Source organism: Crocodylus porosus, unplaced genomic scaffold, assembly GCF_001723895.1.
Source record: "Crocodylus porosus isolate Cpor-Errol unplaced genomic scaffold, CroPor_comp1, whole genome shotgun sequence".
Taxonomy (NCBI): domain Eukaryota; kingdom Metazoa; phylum Chordata; order Crocodylia; family Crocodylidae; genus Crocodylus; species Crocodylus porosus.
In genome coordinates, this window is record NW_017728924.1 from 11,372,525 (window position 1) to 11,394,156 (window position 21,632).

At 45.6% G+C, this 21,632-nt stretch overlaps 1 protein-coding gene across 5 annotated transcripts in view; it reads left to right on the top strand.

Annotated features, from left to right (window-relative positions):
• LOC109313664 (BTB/POZ domain-containing protein KCTD8-like) overlaps positions 1–21,632 on the top strand; it is a 72,177-nt gene that overhangs the window by 2,668 nt on the left and 47,877 nt on the right. For 2 of the 5 annotated variants that reach the window (XR_002102113.1, XR_002102112.1), the window contains one exon: positions 1,726–3,016. The exons of 2 other annotated variants lie outside the window; for them this stretch is intronic. Coding sequence is in view for 1 of the 3 variants with exons in the window: in XM_019540332.1 (XP_019395877.1) it covers positions 18,898–18,901 (4 nt within the window). In the remaining 2 variants the exon portion in view is untranslated. Of the gene's footprint in view, positions 1–1,725; positions 3,017–18,671; positions 18,902–21,632 lie in introns of those variants that run through there. One more of the 5 variants, XM_019540332.1, reaches the window with a different exon arrangement.

Here is a 21,632-nt window from a genome sequence, read left to right on the forward strand (position 1 = left end):
GACTCCCCCAATGCCTGCTGGTCCCCCTGACTAGTTTGTAACAGGCCACTAGATCCCCCCTCTGCCTTCTCTTGTGGAGGCTGAACAGGTTCAGGTCCCGTAGCCTCTCCTCCTAAGGCCTACCCTGCTGCCCCCTGATCATGCGAGTAACATTAGGTGGACTAGAGAATGAAAGCAAGCTCAAGAACAGCATATTTGTTAGCAGTCCACTCCTGGACTCACTAGTTAAGAGTTTGGGATTTGGTTTGAATTAACTGGTCTGCTAGGGCAGTATGGCAATACACTGGCATTTCTCAAGCTGAGCTGGTTCCCGTTTCAAAGAGTGTGGTATGTCAAGCCCTTCCTCTGATGCACTGAAAATTCTACACCACTTAAAGGGCTTCAAGAAGGTGTTTAATTCAAAGCTGAGACACACAAAAACTTTTCAGTCCAGGTCATAGCACTGGAAAGAGCAGCAGTGACAATGAAATGACAGCAACAGTGGCAGGGCTGGCAGTGATGGCTACAGTGACTGGGCCAGCAGTGACGGCAGCTCCCTTCTTGGGCCCTAAGTCAGCACCTGGGGCTTGTGCCCTGATCACCCACTCCTAGTTATGCTACTAGAATTGAAACAATGTAAACAGATTGTAGGGGAAAAAGATATAACTATAATCTAGAAGGAAGGTTTTCTGGGGTGAGACCTGGCTTTGCTGGGTGTTCCCTGGTTTCTTGCCTCTTGTAACTCTGCAATGCAAGCCTTAGACTGTCTTTGAATAAGGAAAGGTAGAAAGAATGAGAGAGAGATCAAGCAAAAGGCGGGAGAGTCTTATGACTGAGGCATGGATTTAGGACTCAGAACATCTGGGTTCAATTCTTGGGCCAAGTGCTTTAGGTCCTCTCTTCAAACATTGTGCCCTGTGTTTTCTTTTTTCTACATAGACTTGACCGGGAACTTTCTTGCATTCTGTGTTTGCACAGAGTCTAGTACAACAAGGCCCTGCCCCCACTGGGAGCCTTGTTGCACTATTAAAATAAAAATAAAGTATTTTGTTTGCTTGGACAAAGCCAATATTTAAGAGCCAGATCTTCAGTTTGTGTAAATCAACACAGCTCTACTGACTTCAGTGGACCCTGGTGATTTCATCAGAACTCTGCCAGTTTAAACCAGCTGCAGATCTGACGCTTAAATCTGTATCAACACAGGCCAACTGGAAAGCTTGGCCCTTGGTAATTCAGCAACTAAAGAGAAGGATGGGCTACCAGGTGATACCAACACACAGGGCACAAAAGGGGATGAGTGATAGTGTCACTCTCAACTACCTCTCACAGAGTCTGAATGAGAAGTGAACCAGGGGCACTGATTTGGGGCTAGAGCTGAGTGAATTTTTACTTCAGTAAACAGTTTAATCATTAAGAAATACAGACTTGGTTGAATTTTGGAATGTGGGTAAAATTCAGCAAATCCTTTCAGCCAAATAAAAATGAAGCAAACAAAAAAAAATCTCAAAATGCCTTTCACTGTTTTTTTGGGGGATTTTTTTTTGTGGGGGGGTAGGGGGAGGCTAGATTCACAAACTGAGGGGGGAGAAGTGGTGGTGACACCTATCTCCCTTACAGCTCAATAGGTAAAACTTACTCTGGGATATGAGGGAACCTGGCTCCACACCTGTATCCAACTATTTGATACAAAATGGGACAACTTCAGTAAGTGATATAATGACTTCCCTCACCCTTCTCCCCAAATAGTTTATAGCTCAGCAGTTTGGCCACCTCTGAAATATAGGAAACTTGTCTACAGCTTCTGTGCTCTGAATCAGAAAGAAAGGGTATGTGACTCCATACCACAGGTAAATATACTCATGAAAGGGCTGGAGCTCCTATCTCCTCCTTCATTTTGTGAATTCAAACCTTTTATCTTATTAAAATTGCCCCAAAACAAAAATGTGACAATCCATTTTCCTTTAACATTAAACTAATCATTTTGATTCAATGAATGCTAAACTAAATGTGACTTTGGGTTGACCTGAAGCTTCGTTTAAACCAGTTTGGCCACTGAACTGGAAAACAGTTGTTTGCACAGCTCTGCTTGCTGTCTTCACCCATGGGCTGCTAGTCTCTGGAATTCCCATCTACCAGAAACATGTACAAAAGAAGGGCAGCCACATCATAGCTCCTGCTGCATGGAAACTTCTGGTTAGTGTTGCTTCCTGAAAGGTGACCCCTGTAAAATCCATAGGAGGACAAATTCCTATGTCATAAAAGAAAGCTCTGGAGCTGTTCCCACAATGCAGGTCCTGCCAAAGATTAAATATTGGAAATTGGATGTGTATTTATAATGTTCTACCAGAAATTATGACGTGGGGAATGTTCTTTAGAACATGCCAACTGACTCATTCATGAGTTCCATTTTTGTGTTACCTCTGATGGAGTCCCTTGCTTCATCCCTCTTGATTAAGTGATATGGTATATAGAAATTGGATAGTATCCTTTTAAATAGTTACATCTGTTGTGTAAAGAACAAAACAAAGAATGAGGCAGGCTTTGTTCTTCACAGAAGCAGCAGCAGATGAAGTATAGGGTGTAGGGTGAGAGAATAATGTGCAAAAGGAAACTAAGATTTGAACCTGCAGAATCATGTCTCTCTCAAAGCTAATGGAGAGGCTGAATAAAAAGAGATGCTGAGCCAAAACAAGCAATTTTCCTCTTCTTTTCTGTGGCTAAACAGGGACTGTCGTGGCCACCCAGAAATAGTCATATTTTAGCAGCACTTCTGAAAATAAGAACTGATGCAACTGTGTTCAGAGAGGACGTGTGTGAGACTCCAAGTATATCTATATGGCACAGTGTAGTGCTAGGCATAGAATGCCAAGCTTGCTCTAAAATTACCTACCGGGGCACCACATTAGCATGACACTGTGTAACAGGACTGAATTCAAGACATGGCTGTGATACCCCTGGTGGCCTTGGAATTTCTGCCCTGCTCTGGCTTTCTGGATACCCTCCCCCTTTTGCCTTCTTTCCTGCCATGCCTTGCTGTTAATTCCTTTTCTTTTTTTTTTTTTTCTTTTTTTTTTGGGGGGGGGGGGGGGAAGGAAGGCTGCCTAGAGTCCCAGAGCAAGACCTTCTCTGCTAGCAATTGGTAGGCTCTTCCCAAATCTTACTGATCTCCATCCTGCCCTCAAACACCATGTGGGCCCTCCTAGCCCATCCATGCCCCAGGGCACTTATGGGCTAATTTCATGGCTCTGATCTCCCCTACAACCACACCCACACCTCACAGATGGTACTGGTCATCACACAGGTGAGGCACTCTGCCCCAAAACAATACTAGGTCACCTCAGACCTCTATTCCCTTACTGCGGCTTCAGTCTTACTGGTTTCTGTCCCTCTACTCTAGCTGGTCCCTTTTGTCTAGGTCCACTGCACTGGACCTGGCTTCTGGGCTCCAGCCTTAGTCTCATCCTCTCAAGCTTCAATTTTGTCCCTCCTGGGCTTTGGGACTTTGGCCCTGCTTCTCAACCCTCCTGGGTTATGATTTTATCCCTCTTGGGCTCTGGGTCCCTGGACCTGGTTCTTGCTCTCTTGAGTTTCTCACCCTCTTGGGCCCAGACTTAGTTCAACCTAGGCTTCAACCCCTTCCTGGTAGCTACCTGTATGTGCCTTGAGCCTAGTCCCTGGCAGCGCTCAAAATGCCTACATGTCCCTTGGACACCACTGGGACCTTCTCCACCTCTGACAGTCCAAATTCAGTCTGCCTGTGATAAAGGAAAACATAAGCACACTGGCTATAACTAAAATGCTAAGCATACTGGCTGTATAACAACAGTCTACCCCTCCTGGGTCCTGGCCCTCTGCAAGAGCTCAGCTCCTTACACGCAGTCCCAGTTGTAGTAGGATCCCAGGCATTAGCTCAGCAACAGCCACATCACTGCAAAGCTCTAGCATTGTGGTTTGACTGCCCTGGCTCAAGCCTTGGGCTTATATACCTCTTAAGCCCTGTCCCTTCTGGTCAGGTGATCTGCTACCCCTGACACAGCTGTCTCTCTTTCATTCTAATTGGGATGCTGATCTGGCTGCTGTAGCAGTGCCCCTGGTGCCTAGGCAGGGCTCTGCCTCACTGTGCTATAGCAGGGCAGCTAGGTCACACACAATCTCAGAGCCCTAACTGCCTATTGTCCTGCTGCCAGCTCATCAAGGCATTGTTTCCCTCTACCCAGGGAATTCTCTGCTGTTGCTTTCTCCTTAAAGCAACAGGGAGGCAGGGCCTGATACGCACTGCATCTGACCTAATAAAGTCTGTTAAAAAGCAGGGTATTTAAGCTAGGCAAAATGCTGTGTTAAAATAGCTATGCTGCCTCTGGTACCTGAAGTAGCTTGTTCAGAGTTCATATGATATATATGATATATAGCACTGCATTGTACCTTGTAGAAATACCTTTAGGATCTGGTTCTGGAAAGCAGCAAGGTCCAGCTAATGAGGTAGGTACTAGATTATAAATCAGGAGAGTGGTATTCTAACCCCAGCTCCAACCTATTGTTTAAACTTTGCTTTAGAACGGTGATACTACACCTGATCTTCTGTGAAATGCTTTTCATGTATACTTCTCATAGCCCTTCATAAAAAAATCAAGCAGGGTTATCTCACTTCTGCTGTCTTAATGGCTCTACTCCTTATTTACCACACTGTCAATGCAAACAAAATCAGGACAGCTTTGTTTTAATTGGAAGTGTTCATTTAGTGCCCATGGCTACAGCATCTAGGAATCCAGCCTAGATCCAAACTGATAAATGCTGCATCTGCAAGAACCATTTAGGGACACACATTCAAAAAGCCTGAGCCTGAATTGATTCAATCTTTGCAGGTTAGTCTAACCTGGCTAGGGTAAACCAGTTTGTAACTGAAGAAACATCCCAGAAATACAAGCACATGCCTGCAGTGGCCCAGGCTAGAAGCTGGGGGGTGCTAGAGCAGCCCTCCTTTCCCTTGCACAGAACTGAGCTGAGGGGGGGCATGGCTAGGCCTGGCAGAATGCTCTGATTAGCCCAGCAGGGAATTGATAATAGTGTTTATCATCCCATTAAGAAAACAAGAAACAACAGAGGGACATTACCAACTACCTGTTGATTCTGCCTGTTGATTCAGCACAGACTGTAGGCAGCATGTGGTCTGCTAACTAATACACAGACACCTCCTCAGCAAGGCAGAGGGGAGGGGGGCATTCCTGCTTAGCAGGGAGTGGTCAGAGGCGGGGGGTGAGCAGCCTGCAATCTCTGCCCAAGCTGCAGTCAGGGAAGAGAGGGGGGAGGGGACAGGAGTGGGACAAGTTCTGCTGTGGAGCCAGCCCAGAGAGCATGCCGGGATGCTGGGAGAGTCTGATTTATCTTAAACCAGCAAGGGGTCTGGGACAGACATTGCATAACCAGTTTGTGCCAAATCAGTTAAGTCTGATCCTACATTCAACTAGGTTTATCTCGAACCGGTTTCAGCCATTTTCAAACTGGCTTATGTGCACCAAACATCTGTCTTGTTACAGGTCTAAACCAGTTTCTGATCACTTAAACCGGTTTATGTGCAATGTCTGTCCCTAGCCCTTGTTTGTTAACACCACCATCCCCCATTACAGATTCCAAGCCCAACATGCACACTGACTTCTGGATGTCCCCAGCCCCAGGATTTGGTTGATTACCAAGAGGAGCACATTTGATGAGCCCTCCACTGAGCATGCATTACCATCAGTGATGGAAAGTTTTATCCAGAACCAATGGCAAGAACAACCCAGCAGCTTTTAAATGTCTTTCGTGAGTGAGACAAAAAGGTCAGTGTATGAATTACAATGACACTAAATAGCATTTTGTAGTTTCAAGGCCATCACTTCCAATCAAGCCATAAATTGGACTTGATCCATGGCTTGCATGTATGTAATTGATAAAAGAGGGAATGCTGGGCTGTAGGGCCTCTACAATGCTCCCTAATGGCACAGTGGTCATTGTCAGTATTGCAAAGAATCACTTGCACATCTGTAGTACATAACACCCGCCCCCACCTACCCAAATCTTGTGGTATGGTTTAACACCCAGGATACTGGAGGTGAGGGTTCAATTCCTGACTGTTGCAGACTCCTTGTTTGGACAAATCACTAGATGCTTGATTTTTTTTCAGAAGAGCCCAATCCGCTTGTCTTTCCTTAAGAACAATGAAGGAGCTACTTACTTGATGTTAAGCAGCTCAGCTCCAACAACACCAGCCTCCCATATAGTTCCTCTGCACAGTCATGAATTTCCCTCCAGTGAATTATTAGACACAAACTCATGTGTAATTCGGACATGTAAATTACAGCAACTGCACTTTGTCCATGAAGGCACGGCAGTGCTGAACAAACTAACTGCAAGGGGAAATTATGAAAACACAGCACATCCTGTGTGGCAAGAGAAATGTGTAGAGGTTTGCATGTCAGTGACAGAAAGGGAGACCAATTGCAACAAAACAGGACAGAAGATTTGCCAGTGTCCTCTGAACAAAGTTCTTGCCAATGATCTTTTAAAACCAGTACATGGCACAGGGTTGGAGCTGGTTGTGACATTATTCGCTCCAGGTTGATTCCTAATAGCCTTTAAGCAAAACTACTTATACAACCCCATCACTTCCAGTGTTTCTGAGCACATAATAAATATTAATGAATTTAGCCAGGTAGAGAATTGGAAAGGTGAAATATTGAGTAAGGTTGATCAGAAAACTTTGATGGAAACATATTCCATTAAAATATAGCGCTCTGTTGAGAATGAAAAGTTTCATGAAATTAAATTGAATTTGCTAGGACTTTTTTTGGAAAGAAAACCAGGGGAAAAGCTCAGATAATGTTAAATTGTTCAAAAAATGACATCTGTAGAAGTGAAACATTTCAGTGTTTTATTTAAAAATGGCTATTCATTCATTTTTTAAAAACTTAATATTTTATCTAACAAGCAAATTTAAGAAGTCAGTATTAAATTGTACTCTTTTGATCAGTTTTGAAATAAACTTTGTGTTTATAATTATTTGGTGGGAAAATTCTGAACTTTCTCAAGGTTTTTTAATGATTTGGAATAAAGACAAATTTTCAAATCTCATGATACTTTCTGAAACAGAACTTGTGTTCTTTGCTCAGTTCAGCTGCTACTTGCTTAAAGTCACCCAGGGAACATAGGGTACTTGCAGACATAAACAGAACAACCCCAACAACCGGTACTTTAAACTCTGTGTGGTCCCATGTTGAGCCCTGAGCATGCCCAGAAGAGGCAGCATGTTACTTCAACCATGCCCGCCCAATGTCTGTAAAGATCAGGTGCTTTAGTGGGACTTCTTTGGCATTTATCTAATGGCTCACTGAGTCAGCTTTAGATAAAAGCACCAAAAAGCTCCACTGAAATGCCTGATCTTTACAGATGCTGCAGAGCCAGGTTGAAGTAACATGCTGCTGCTTCTGGTAAAGCAGAGTTTGGTTTGTTTTTTTTAATGCCTGCAAGCGCCATAGAGTGCAGCACAGAATTTACTCTGATCCATTAGTCAAGTCAGTCTTAACTGCAATACCATCCTTCCTCTCTAGTTGCTAATGTCAATTCCAGGGGTGGCTCTCTGTGAAAATAGTTGGTGAGAGAAGTGAGTGCATTCCCTTGGACATCCAAGAACAGTTGTTGCCTTTCTTCTTCTTCCACTGAGAAGGAAGACATCGATGTACAGGAATCTATGTTGTCACCATGTTTGATCACTTATCAGACCACATTGGTATGCCATGTCTAACTTTCAGTAGGGGTCTTCTAACTATCTCTTGGTAAGGCTGGCAGGATGCAAAACATTCAAGTGATCTGAGACCATTTCAGCTCATTCCTGCTGCTGTACTCAGACTGCACTAACTTTTGATAGTCAGGTTGAAGGGTTATGTGGTGGACTTACCAATACAGCCCAGCTCAAATGGGCTTGGAAAATCTTCATTTTGATTGGTGGAGCCTGTCCACCAATCAGATAAGGACTGGGCAGGAGCCAAGAGCCTCCCGGACCTGATTGAAGTCTGCATTCTGCAAGTCTGGCAAGACTTTGGGGGTGGAGCCTCTGAAGTGAATAAAAGGAGCTGCATGTCCAGAACGTAGGAGATGCATCTGGGGGTGGAGAACAACTGGGAAGAGCTGCCCAGCTGGTGAAGCCAGTGCCCCAAAAACTCCCTTGCCCGGACCGTTGCCTCAGCCCCATTCAGTGCACAGCGTGGCACATGGGGCTAAGACCCTGGAAGCAGCTCGAGGCGGCTCGGGTCTGCAACCCTTGGCAAGTGGCCAGGGCACGGTGCAGAGATTGCTGCATGGAGGATCTGGAAGGAGATCATGACTTGGGGAGCTATTTTCAGGTGGCTCAAGTCTTCAGTCCCTGGCATGCAGCCAAACAATTGATGCAGGCAACATCAGCTCCAGGGGCCCAAGAGCCGATCAAGCCCTGGCACTGCACAAGGGGGCCTGGGCTTCCAACCTTCAGCAGAAAAACAAGCCCCGCAGTACATGTATCAGTGCAAAGGGCCATGAGCCAGCTACAGAGTAGGAGAGAGCCTGGACAGTGGAGGGCCAGTTCTGCCTGGAAGCGGCGCCTGAACTGAGACAGCTGGAGATAGCCCAAACCTCACCAGGAGTTGTGAATTGTTGGAAAAAGGGGTCTCCCACAGGGGAGGGAACTCTCAGGAGGAACCAACAAAGACCCCTGTGGGATAAGAGGTGTCTGATACAGTCTCTGAGAGGTAGGGAGGCCTGGGCATTGTTTCCCTCCCTGGCAAGACACAGCAGAGCTCCTCAAAGTTGATAAGGGAAGCCCAGATATACCCAGCACCACTGGCACCTCTAAAGGGGTGACAGCGCCTTATATTTTGTTATATTTCAGGTTATTGTGAGCAAACTCTCCATGATACATAAGAGTCTAACCTTTACCCATTGGTTCCTGATGAATGTCCTTCATAAACAGTCAAGTTACCTGCTGTTAGTTTGTGTTCAAATATTGTTGTACTTACTCATGCTTACTTGTTCCAGGACTCACTTGTGCTGGGTGCGGATTGTTTGTCTTTACCTTCATTTTCCTGTTCTAGGACTGGTCACTTACCTGTGGGGACTCGATAGCCACTGGTGGTGGTACCCTTTCCTGGCCAGTGTTTGTCAAAAGTGGCTGTATATGTAAAATCATATCGTAAATATTTACTATTCATTTATGAGTCTTATCTATATTTATGTGTATATATTAATAAACTTGTACATAGTTACATTACATGTCCTGGCATGGCTCTATGGAGAAATAGAGGAAACTGATTCAGAAGCGATCAGGTCCCTCTCACAGCACAATTGCCTGACTACCTATCCTTTCCATTTGAGGATGGGGCACACCCTTGGGTGTACCCAGGCTACATTTTGGGAGGCTCGTCCAGGATATGGTGGCAGGCAATTTGTTCATGCATGTGCTGTGCCTCTCTATAGAGAACCAGAAAGGGAGACATGTTCAACCTTACCAGCACCCAGGCCTCAGGAGTCTGGAGGGGCATCAGCCTTGGTGGATTGGGTCACGGTCCTTTGCCAAGTTGTTAGAGAGGTGACCAAGTTCTCTAATGATAGGACTGCATATAAGAGATTGAGGAGTTTTTTGGGAAAACTCCCAGTCCCTGTGGGGAAAGAAGGTTTTGAGGCCTGGATTGCCCACATCCCAAGAGACTCTGTTGACATGGCAGATCCCAGATGATGAAACATGCCGCCATCTCTTAGACATACTGCAGGAACCTGATTTGGGGGTTATCTGAACCACCAAGTTACAGGATCCTAGGATCACTATGCACTAGTACCTTCAGACTCTACAAGATGCATTTGGGTGGTCACTCTCCATGCGGAGGAGTGTACTATGAGCTACTTAGTATTTTTCAGCACAAGGGTGAGGCTGCGTCCTCCTACCTACTACATTTAGAACAAGTGTAGTGGAACAAGGGGGCCTTAGCACCATGGAGGTGGATCACATACAGCTTCACCAAGTCCGGATTGGAGCCTGTTACAGTCTAGCCCTTATTGGGGACCTGAATCTATCTGGGCAGAAGAGCAAGCCCTGGGGTACTGCCAGCTTGTGAAAGAGGTGAAAAAGGAGGAAGAGATACTCCAGTTATGGGAACCAATGTGGGCCCTGGAGGACCCCTCCCCCCCCTCGAAGGGAACATCAGGGCCAAGTGTTTCAACTGTGAACTCTGTGTGAGACGTAAAACTTTGCCAATGCGCAAAACTTATCTCCATACTGTTCAAAGCTCACAACCCACGGAGATAGCATGTATGGACTTCCTGTCTACTGAAGGGGAGGGCAATCAAAGGGGGAACGTCCTTGTTGTCACCAATCACTTTACCTGGTATGCCCAGGCATTCGCCACTCAGGATCAAACTGCAAAGACTGTAGTAAAAGTGTTATGGGGGAAATATTTTTTCGTTTTTGGATTGCCTGCCCAGAGCCACTCAGACCAAGGTCCAGGCACACTCTCGGGTCTACCCGGGCTGCAGTTATTTTAGCCATGATTGTCCAAAGAATATGTAGGAGGTCTGGTCTGTTTGGTAATATCTTTAATCGGACCAAATACATAGTTGGGAGAGAAGTCAGACAGTTCAGGCTTTCCCAGACTTAAGGAAGGGCATTTTGTGCTCAAAAGCTTGTGTAACATCTCTCTTAAGTATATAGTTAAGTACATCTCTCCTACACTACTTTGGTTCAATAAAATATATTACCAAACAAACTTTGCTTCTGACTTTCAATCACTGTTAACTACAGGAGATACTGAGTTATTAACCTCATATTTCAGAATTTGAAGTGACATGAGGGAAAGAGACAGAGCCATAGGAGAGATCTTGTAGGAATATCACTAACCCAAATTGCACCAAGCATCTGTTATGGATTCAATAATAGCAAACCCCTTGCACTCACTAGGTCAGAACAGCCTCTGCAGGGAACTCCTTTTTCCTTCCTCCTTCCAATCCTATTAGCATTAGAGAGTAGAGCTATAACTGGAAAAAAGCCCGTCTCTTAGCAGCACTGCTGACAGCTTGCCTTTTAAATCTTTAATAAGCATTAGCTTTAGCAGCAGCTCAGATGTGCTGCAGAACAGCATGGGAGTGGAAGCCTATCTGGTCTACCCCAGATGAAGCTGCCATCCGGACAGTTGGGTGTGTGAAAGGTGGATGAGAGAGCTCTCCTATTAACATGCGTTATGGTGTTATTTGTAGGTGGCCTAAACGCAGCAACTTGCAATTCTATTTAAAAATGTTTCTTCTCCACTCATCTGCCATGACCTAAACAAAGGGACCTGTAATTCCTTTGAAGAGTTGATGCCAATGTGGCTGTTTTTTACTAAATACTTTGCAAGGGTTTGGGAAACAAACCATGGGAAACAAACCTCACTGCAGATCCCATGAGGGAAGTAAAACAAAAACCTCCCTGCGATGATTTTGTTCATGTTTCATTTTCTGCAGTCATGTTCTACCCTACCCACCCTATTCAACTTCCACAAGTGCTGGCAAGGCTATGGCAGTGTAGAGAGGAACAGAATTAGGCCACGGAGAGGTCCAGTTTTGTGCTCTGCTTTGGGCTTCCTGTGTGACTTCAAGTGATTTGCTTAACATGAAAGCTGGGCATCCGTCAGGGATTGTGCTGACATTGCAAATTCTGGCTTCATTACAAATGAGAATAAAACCCAAACATTCTAGCTAGGGACAGCAGATGCACAAACCAATGGGTAGATAACCAATTTAAGTGATCAGAAACTAGTTTAAACCTGAAACAGAACATAAGTTCAGTGCACATAAACCAGTTTCGAAATGGCTGAATCTGGTTTAAGATAAACCTTGTTGACTTAAATGATTTAGGTCAAACCAATGTATGAAACTTCTACCCCAGATCCCTTCCAGGTTCAAGTTAAATCAGAGTCCCCGGCATCCCAGCATGCTTTCCAGCCCTAGGATGGGCTAGAGTGTGCAGTCTGCTCCAGAGAGCAGGGCTGGCCCCACCCCTCTGCTCCCTAGCTGGAGCTGGAGCAGTAAGAGGTGGCTGACTGCCCCACCTCTGTCCTGCAAACCCCAGCTAAGGTCTGGGGCCAGGGAAGATGATTAAACTCACTTTCCCCAGAGTAGGAGCTGCCCTGCTCACTTAAGTAGTGCTGGCTGCAACTGTGGACTACAAATCCCAGAAGCACCTGGAAGCAGTGGAAGTGGAAGTGGTGAGCAATGCTGTGGAGTCCTGCTGCTCAACTGCAAATCCCAGAGACCTCAGGGGAAGCAGGAAGTGGAAGGAATACACCTCCTAGGTTGTGTTAATAATTTTCAGTTTATAGTTTTTTAGAGAAAACTACACTTGTTCAAGCTTTTATGAATTAAGTGCTACAACCTCCTCCCCACCACCCAGGCAGAATATGGGCTGGGGCCTGGCCATGTCCCCTCTGCTCCAGCAGGGAGTAGGGGATAGACTTGGGGTGGCTGGCAGGCGAGCTTTAGCACCCCGCCTCCCCCAACCCAGCTTCTTGCTTGAGCCCCTGTAGGCATGTGGCTGCATTTCCTGAATCAAAAGTAAATGTGTGTTCATTTGCTTATCAGTTCAAACTCTGCAGCTTAGACTAACCTGCCAAGATTGAATCAATTCAGCCTCTGGCTTTTTGACCGTCTGTACTTAGCCTTCAAAACTCAATGCAATGGACAATACCCACATTTTACAATGCGGATTAAAACTTTTTGTTTCAATGTCATTCTATTTCAGATTTGGGAGCACAGTTTTAAAGGGCACATAATAACAGCCATTTTATATTTATTTTAAACCTTTGAAGACTGAGGGACAGTTGTGGCTGTACCCACATTACTAGCTTCTCTGGGTAGAGATTATTCATAGTGCTTAGGGTCAGAAGGGACCTAAACAAATCATCAGGTCCGACCCCTTGCACCGGACAGGAATGAGTGCTGGGATCATAACACCTCAGCCAAATATCTATCCAGCCTCCTCTTGAAGACCCCCAAGGTAGGAGCGATCACCACCTCCCTTGGGAGCCCATTCCAGAGCCTGGCAGCCCTAACTAAAGTAATGTCTCCTGATGTGCAGCCTGAACCTTCTCTCTAACAATTTGTGGCCATTATTCCTAGTAACCCCGAGTGGTGCCCAGGGGAAAAGAGCCTCACCCAATTTCTGCTGGTCCCCCCTGGTGAGTTTGAAAATGGCTGCCAGGTCCTCTCTTAGCCTTTTGTGTGGAGGATGAATAGATTCAGGCCCTTTAGCCTTTCTTCATAGGACCTGACCTGCTGTCCCTTGACTATGCAAGTGGCCCTCCTCTGGACCCTCTCAATGCTAGCCACATCCCTCTTGAAGTGAGGTTCCCAGAACTGGATGCAGTACTTCAACTGCGGCCTGACCAGTGCCGCACAGAGGGGGAGTATTACCTCCCTGGACCTGCTTGTGATGCATCTGTAGATTCACGACAAGGTGCGGTTAGCCTTACTGACCGCTTCCTCGCATTGGCAGCGCATGTTCATCCTGAAGTAAACAATGACTCCAAGATCCCTTTCTGCCACTGTGTTGATAAGAAGGGTGTTCCCCAGCCTATAGGTGTGTTGCAGGTTCCTTCTCCCTAGATGCAGCACCTTGCACTTTTCTGCGTTGAATTCTATCCTGTTCTCATCCACCCATACCTGTAACCCGTCTAGATCTAGCTGGATTCTGTCCCTCCCTTCCAGCATGCCCACCTCGCCCCATATCTTGGTGTTGTCAGCGGATTTGGACAGCATCCTTTCCACACCCACATCCAGATCGCTGATGAAGATGTTGAACAGTATAGGCCCCAGGACCAAGCCGTGGGGGACTCCACTGCTCATATCCCTCCAGGTCAAAAATGTCCTGTCCACTACCATTCTCTGGGTGTGGCCATCTAGCCAATGTGCTACCCATCTGACTGTATAAGCATCAGCGCCACAGTCATTTAGTTTTTTTTAGGAGAACGTGGTGAGAAACAGTGTCAAAGGCCTTCTTAAAGTTCAGGAAGATGACATCCACCTTGATACCATCATCCAGGGATTTTGTGACCTGATCGTAAAAGGAAACCAAGTTAGTCAGGCAGGATCTGCCCTCAGTGAACCCATGTTGGTTGCCCCTGAGCATTACCTCCCCTGCTGGGCCTTTCCAGATGTGTTCCTTGATAATTTTCTCAAAGGTCTTCCCAAGAACTGAGGTAAGAATGACTGGCCTATAATTGCTGGGGTCCTCCTTTCTCCCTTCTTGTCAATGGGGACCACACTGGCCCTTTTCCAATCCCCTGGTACCTGGCCAGAGCCCCACGAGCGCTCATAAAGCCATGCCAGGGCCCTGCTATGACCCCTGCCAATTCCCTCTGCACCCTTGGGTGAAGAACATCTGGATCTGCTAATTTAAACACATTCAGCCCCTCCAAAAGTTCCCTAACTAGGTCATCCCTGACCTTAGGCATGGCCTTGCCTCCCCTGGGTCTATCCATAATTCTAGTGGGGGAAATGTCCTGGTCCCTGTTCAGAAATATGGAGGCAAAGAATTCATTAAAGAGGTCAGCTTTTTCATTTGCTGCAATCACCAAATTGCCAAGCCTGTCCTGTGGGTTTCCTCCGTTACCTTCTGGGAGCCTTCTTCATACTACATACTTATTTGAAAAAGGACTTTTTGTTATCCCTAATTCTGATCGTTAGCCCTAGCTCCATCTCTGCCTTGGCCTTCCTAACAGCCTCCCTGCAGTCATGAGCAATGGAGGTGTAATCCTGCTTGGTGATAGCCCCTTGTTTCTACTGCTTGTATGCCTACTTTTTTGCCCTCAGGCATTCCTGGATGCCTTTGCTGAGCCATGAGTGCTATTTAGCACTCCTGCTCCCCTTGGTGCGCATTGGGACTGACTCCCTTTGAGCTCAGAGGATCATCTCCTTGAGGAACAACCTCCCATCTCGTTGAAGCTTCGAGACTTCAATGCCTCTCCTACTGATCTTCTTAGCTCATTGAAGTTGGCTCTCCTGAAGTCAAGGACTTTTGCCTTACTGCTTGCTTTCACCACCCTGCACTGGATAGTAAATTCCAGCAGAAGATGATCACTGTTGCCCAGGTGGTCGAGTATCCGCAGACCCCCCACCAGGTCGTTGCCTGTGACAAGGACCAAGTCCAGCAAGGTATTTCCCATAGTGGGACTATGCCCCTCCTGGGTTAGGTGGAGGTCCTGTATCCCAGCTAGGAACCTACATGAGTGGTCAGACCTGGCTGACTGCTCCTCCCAGATGTCTGGGTAGTTTAGGTCACCCATGACAACCATATCTCTTGACTTTACAGCCTCTGTGAGCTGTCCTGAGAATTCCCGGTCCAGCTCGTCCCCCTGGTGAGGCAATCTGTAGTAGACGCCCACTAGCAAGTCCATTTCCCCATGACCCCCTTGCATTCTTACACAGAGCGCCTTAGTTTTCCCCTCCTTTGACCCCATCCTGATCATCAAGGACGTATATTACTCTTTAACATAGAGCACTATACCTCCCACCTTTTTCCCCTACTCTATCCTGTCTATATCCTGTCTAGCCCTCGATGTCTACTGCTCAGTCATGGGTAGAATCCCACCAGGTCTCTGTGAGCCCCACTAGGTCTGGGTTTTTGCTAGCTAGCAGGAGGGTGAGTTCCTCCTGCTTATTCCCCATGCTTCGAGCATTTGTGTAGAGGCATTTGAAGCCTCCCGTGTAGAGGCATTTGAGGCCTCCTGTGGGTGCATGTTCTGCCCCCTTGTTCCTAAGCCTGCCCTGGCCTGTCACTTACCTGGGTACTACCTGTGCGCGTTACCTGGCTTGACATCACCTGGCTTGACCTGGCTTGACAGTGAAGTGTCCTCATGTTCCTCTGTGGCCCCGTCCCTGTCCCCCAGTGAACCTGGTTTAAAGCTCGCTGAATAAGATCAGCCAACCTGGAAAAAAAAACACGCTTACCTTTTGGGAAGAGATGAAGCCCATCCCGCCTGAGCATGTCCTCTGTGCAGAAATGTGGGTCATGGTCCAAGAACCCAAGGCCCACTTGGTAACACCAGCTCTGAAGCTGCCTGCTGGCTGACTTCATTGATGCATGCCTCATGGCGCCATCCGTGTCTGCTCACCGGGAGAATAGAAGAGAAAACCACCTGTGCCCCCATCTCCTTGAGCTTGGCCCCCAGAGCCTTGTAGTCTCTCATGACGTGGTCCAAGTTGCTCCTGACAATGTCATTTGCTCCCACATGGATGAGGACATTGGCTATTATATTGCCCTAGAATGAATTAGAATGGCATTTATGGTTCAGGGAAGTCCATTGAGCAAATAAGATTAAATTTAGACTCTGAAGTTCAGGTCTTTTTATCTAGCACCACTGGAAAAGGGTACAGAGCAAACTTGTACTCTGTTGTCCTCTACTGTATGGAATATCTACAGCTTGCCCAAGTATGTAATGGCTGTTGCAGGTTGAGCCAGCTGGAGGACATGGTTTACTGATCTACACATTAAGTTTGTGATATCCATGTTTCTTGCAAACAGAATTTCTAACCTCCTCAGGCTTTTATTTTTCTGACAGAGGCATTTCCTCCTGTGCTTTCACACATATGGTGTAGAGAAAGTCAAGGACTCCTTCACAAGTCTTTTCAGAGTAAGGGTTTCCTGGACCAAACACATCCTTTCCGTCTCTAGAGTACCAATGGCTGCATTCCAGGGTGTGCTGGTAAACGTTTTTCTGCATAAAAGGTGCCACACAAAGTCGAATACAAGGCCAGTGTCTGAAAGCCTATCATTCATATTGACCTCAGTGACACAGAAGAAGTGCTAGGCATTACTCAGGAACTGCCTATTAGCTAGTTGCTCTATTAGCGCCCCAGAAAAAGGTCTGTTTGTTTGAAATTGGGGAGTTCTACTCTTGATGGACTCTTCATATTCAGCTTTTAAATGACCATGGAGTTGCTGTCTTGATGCATCTATAGGCTATTATAAGGCGATGCTGAGCAGATGTTGGTGATCCTGGAGATCTGCCCAGAAAATGAGCACTATCTTAAGGTATCTGTATGCACCCAAGCCATTCCTTAGATTAGGTGGAATTTTCCTGTTTATGCTAAATATCCCAGGTTCCATCACCATAGTTGGAATCCAAGATGTCTGTGTCTAATGTAGCCCTTATTCAATATGCTTAACCCTTACTTAGTCAGGCAAAACTATTTAGAGCATATCCAAAGTTTGTTGTCAAAAGTTTTAGATGACTAATAACTTTATGGCCAAAATGAAAATTTCCACAGAAAGCTTTCATTTTGATTGTGAGAAATGGAAACTGAAACTCACATGATTTTGGTTTAACTGGTCATTCAGGGGTAATTTTTTCAAATGCAGTTTTTGGTTAACAAATCTGAAAGTAGACTTTGAAAAATGATTTTTGCACCAAAACCTGAACCATTCTACTATCAGTTTTCAGGGAAAAAAATAAATAGCACTTGGAAATTTTGAAAAAATATATATTTTCCAAAAATTTACAGCAACAATGACTTGATATTTTTCAGCCACTTTAGCTTCAATTGACTTCAGTGATAATTCTGCACTAAAAGGGTTAAGGATCTGGCTCTTTAGATTCATCTTAATAATAAAGTAAGGCAGAAAGAGAATTCCATTCCATTTCCACTTGGGTTTTGCTCACATGACCCATCTTTCCAGCCGTACGTCCTCAGATAGAAGATGCTGATCTAAGCTGAGTTTCTTTTCCAACCTCTTGCTTAATGTCTGTCTATCTTAAGTAAGCCACATCATGTCAACAGGCCCAATCTCATACCCAGCAGTAATACTGTAGTAGACTTATAGCCTGATCCGAAGGAAAGAGTCCATAAGGGATGCCGCCCTCATTCCACCCATTTTTGCGGTGATATATTTAGTGAAAGTCTGTCTAGCTGTCCTGGCAGAAATGAGAGATTCCAGAGTGAACAGGAAGTTTTCCTGTAGGTCAATGTTTCTGTTTTTCAAGGTAAAATAGTGCAGACCTCCCAGGCTAATTAGAGTGATTTCTGTTATTGATGGACTCTCAGTGTGCCTTTACGTATGGTGTTTGTCTGCATACTCTCACGTCACCACTCTACATTGGCAAGGGATGTTCTAATGCCCCTGCCTGTGTCTGAGCAGATTCTGTTGTTAGTAGATTAATGTCCCAGCAATGTTTAGAGACATCAGCCAAGCTAAAGGCCTTATTACACTCAGCACTGCCCAAGCCAGAGTAAGGCAGAGTTCCTGCTGCACAAAGTTTGCAGACAGAGTAAGGAGTATTACCCCATGTAAGAACGAGATCAAGAGATTAATTTACCTGTCCGAGATATTCTCTGGCACCCAGATGTCCTGAGTTGCACTCCAGCTTCTTAATCACAAATCCATTTGCCACATGCTTACTAGGTTGCTGACTCTTTAGGGAAACCAGCGTGCCCTGGAGAAACAGAGATGCTACCCTTCACTAGTATACTGCATAAGCAGCATGAGTCCCTTCCCTCTGTGTCAGCATGTTGAGAGCTGCCAGTGCAGAGCTCATTCTGCAGCACCTCTTCACCTCATTAACACACAGCTAGGGCCTAAACCACCAGATTTGTTCAGTAATTGGCTCCTAATTTGCTGTTTACTGAAGTCATTTTTTTTGCCAATTAGCTGGAAAGAGGAAGTGAAGGGAAGCAGGGGGAGGTGGATAGAGCTCTGATGAGACCTTGTGAGAAGCTAGATGCTTGATGTTGGCAGACAGAGTGTTTTCTGTTGCAGAACATAGGGTGGAGGAGATGTCATTCAGAGACCAAGCTGAGTACATCTTCTTTCTTTGCATGGCAACTTGAAAAGCAACATTAAAGGTCAACATTGAAGTTTGTCATTCACTGAGTGGCTTCTACTGGCACAGGATGAGTAAGTCTGTTCCTCTGGAGAAGAACCTTATAGGGAAGTGGATTATTAGATACTCCAGTTTGGATGTCTTCCACAGTCCCATATTCATCCCTCCTTTATAACCAATCAGGTACCAGGTGAATCCAGCACCTCCGTGAGGTACTGTGATCTATATCTTACCTGGCATGGTGAAGCCAGTTGTTTGATAGAAAGGATCTGGAATCTCATTAGGTCTTAATTCTCAAGCCTGCTGTTTCCCTACAAACATTGCCAATTGTTTTTGGGTGATTTATCCAAGTGTTTTGAGAGCGTTAGACACTAACCAGAAGGGTTTCCTGGCCTTAAGACTGGTGATCTTCATAGATAGGCAAGGTTGGATTTATTGTCACAGTTATATTTAAAACCAACTGCTTGGGAGGGTCAATAGCATTTTTACTCAGGCAGTACTGAGGGGGTCAATTGACTTCATGACTCATTAATAATCTACCTGATTCCTGCTAATCGCTCTTTATAGGTGTTAACAACCCTTTCTCCTTTTTAATAGTTTGGATGTTCCATTAATTAAGTTATCCTTCCTTCTGCATTTTTGCTTTTTTTAGCCATTCCTGGTGATATCTCTCTTCTATTTCACAGCTCTGCTGACTGTTTTTTAGTTCTAGCTAAAAACCTTAATTCAGTCATGGTAATTTTAACTCTGGTGTACATTAAACTCAGGCATGGAAATGAGTAACAGTTAAGTGTTGGATGCACTGTCGAGATGCTGAAGAAGGCTAGATTTTATATTATGAATTTGAAAAGGAGATGTATATTTAACCTTAATGACTACAAGACTAATAAAACAGTATCTTTTGACTATCTTTGCCTAGTTCACTGTGAAGTTTTTTAATTTAATATGTAATTAGCAAATTAGTGCATATTACAGTAAAGTTGTGCTTAGTTTTGCCTTGATCTGAAACTGAATAATACATATCTGGAACTCTAGCATATTGATAAATCTAGTTTCTCTTCAACTGGAGAAAATATGTTGTGTTGATGCACCATTAGTTTGTACCCTGTCCCTTTTCAAAATCCTACATTCACCCATGATTACATATCAACAATGTGAACTACTTACCCAGAGCGGTGTATTAATAGTTGCTGAGAAGACAGGAGCCAAGAGGCACATCCCCACAAGTATGCACATGCAGGGGTGTGTGTTTCCCCATGGGACAAATAGCAGCTGCACATTTGTGCAGCTGTTATTTGTCCCCGGGCATGCCCTGGCATGTGTGCTCCAGCACGCAGCAAATTGTCGTAGGTGGGGTAGAGGGGCTGGGGCCAGGAGCTGGGCTGACCCTAGAAGCCTTACCTGGGGTCCTGGGGCCCTCCTGGGGCAGCAGCAGTGCCAAGCAGGCTGTTTAAAGCCTAGCCAGCAACCAGAGCATGGCTCTGGCTGGGCAGGCTTCATTTCTGGTGGCACGTGCTGCTGACGTGTGCACCACATCACTTTTTTTTTTTTTTTTAAGAGGCATTTTTTTGATACCGGGATCTTCCGGTATCAGAGAAGCTCCCCGGTGCACTGCATGTTAGTAGGGGTGTGTGAAGCAGGCCCTATTTGGTTATGAATCAAATTCAGCCCAAATCGGGGCCAGTGATTCATAGATTTCTAGAGTCAGAAGGGACCTGGTCAATCATCAGGTCCAACCCCCTGTTCCAGGCAGGAAAGAGCGCTGGGGTTAAGTGACCCCAGCCAGATGCCTGTCTAATCTCCTCTTGCACACCTCCAAGGTAGGGGAAAGCACCACCTCCCTTGGAAACCCATTCCATATTTTGACAACCGTTTCTGTAAAGAATGTCTTCCTTATGTCCAATCTAAATCTGTTCTCCTTCAGTTTGTGACTATTATTTCTGATAACCCCGAGGGATGCCCTGGTAAACAGAGCGTCTCCTATTCTCTGCTGATTTTCCCCCCCCTCCTCAAATGAGCTTGTAGGCAGCCACAGGATCACCTCTCAGCCTTCTCTTGTGGAGGCTGAAGAGATGCAGGTCCCTCAGTCTGTCTTTGTAGGGTACTACCTGCAGGCCCTCAACCATATGAGTAGCTCTCCTCTGAACCCTCTCAAGGTTGTCCACATCTCTCTTGAAATGTGGTGTTCAAATCTGGATGCAGTACTCCACCTGCGGCCTCACTAGTGCCACATAGAGGGGAAGCATCACTTCCCTAGACCTGCTCGTGATGCATCTGCTGATGCAAGAGTGTGGTTAGCCTTTCTTATTATCTCACCACACTGGCGACCCATGTTCACTTTTGCATCAACCAGGACTCTGAGATCTCTTTCCACTGTTGCGGTACTCAGAATGGTACCGTGCAGTCTATCGGTGTGGTGGAGATTCTCTTTCCCCAGGTGGAGCACTTTGCATTTATCCTTGTTAAATTGCATCTTATTTTGATCTGCCCACTTCCCCAGTCTGTCCAGGTCTGCCTGGATTTGCTCCCTGCCCTCCAGTGTCTTTTCTATGCTCTATAGTTTAGTGTCATCTGTGAATTTGGATAAGGTGCTTTCAACACCTTCATCCAAATCGCTGATGAAGATTGTAACTGTCTTATAGTTTTTAGCAAAGACTTTATATTATTTTCTCTTTTTTTTGTGTAACTGCCGCGCGGCACTCTCACATTTATGTAACCTTGAAGTAGACTGTTAATCAAAATGAACGCTTTGTACTTCTCTCCACTGGCATTAAGCTACACATGCGCATTCTGTAAATTTCATTT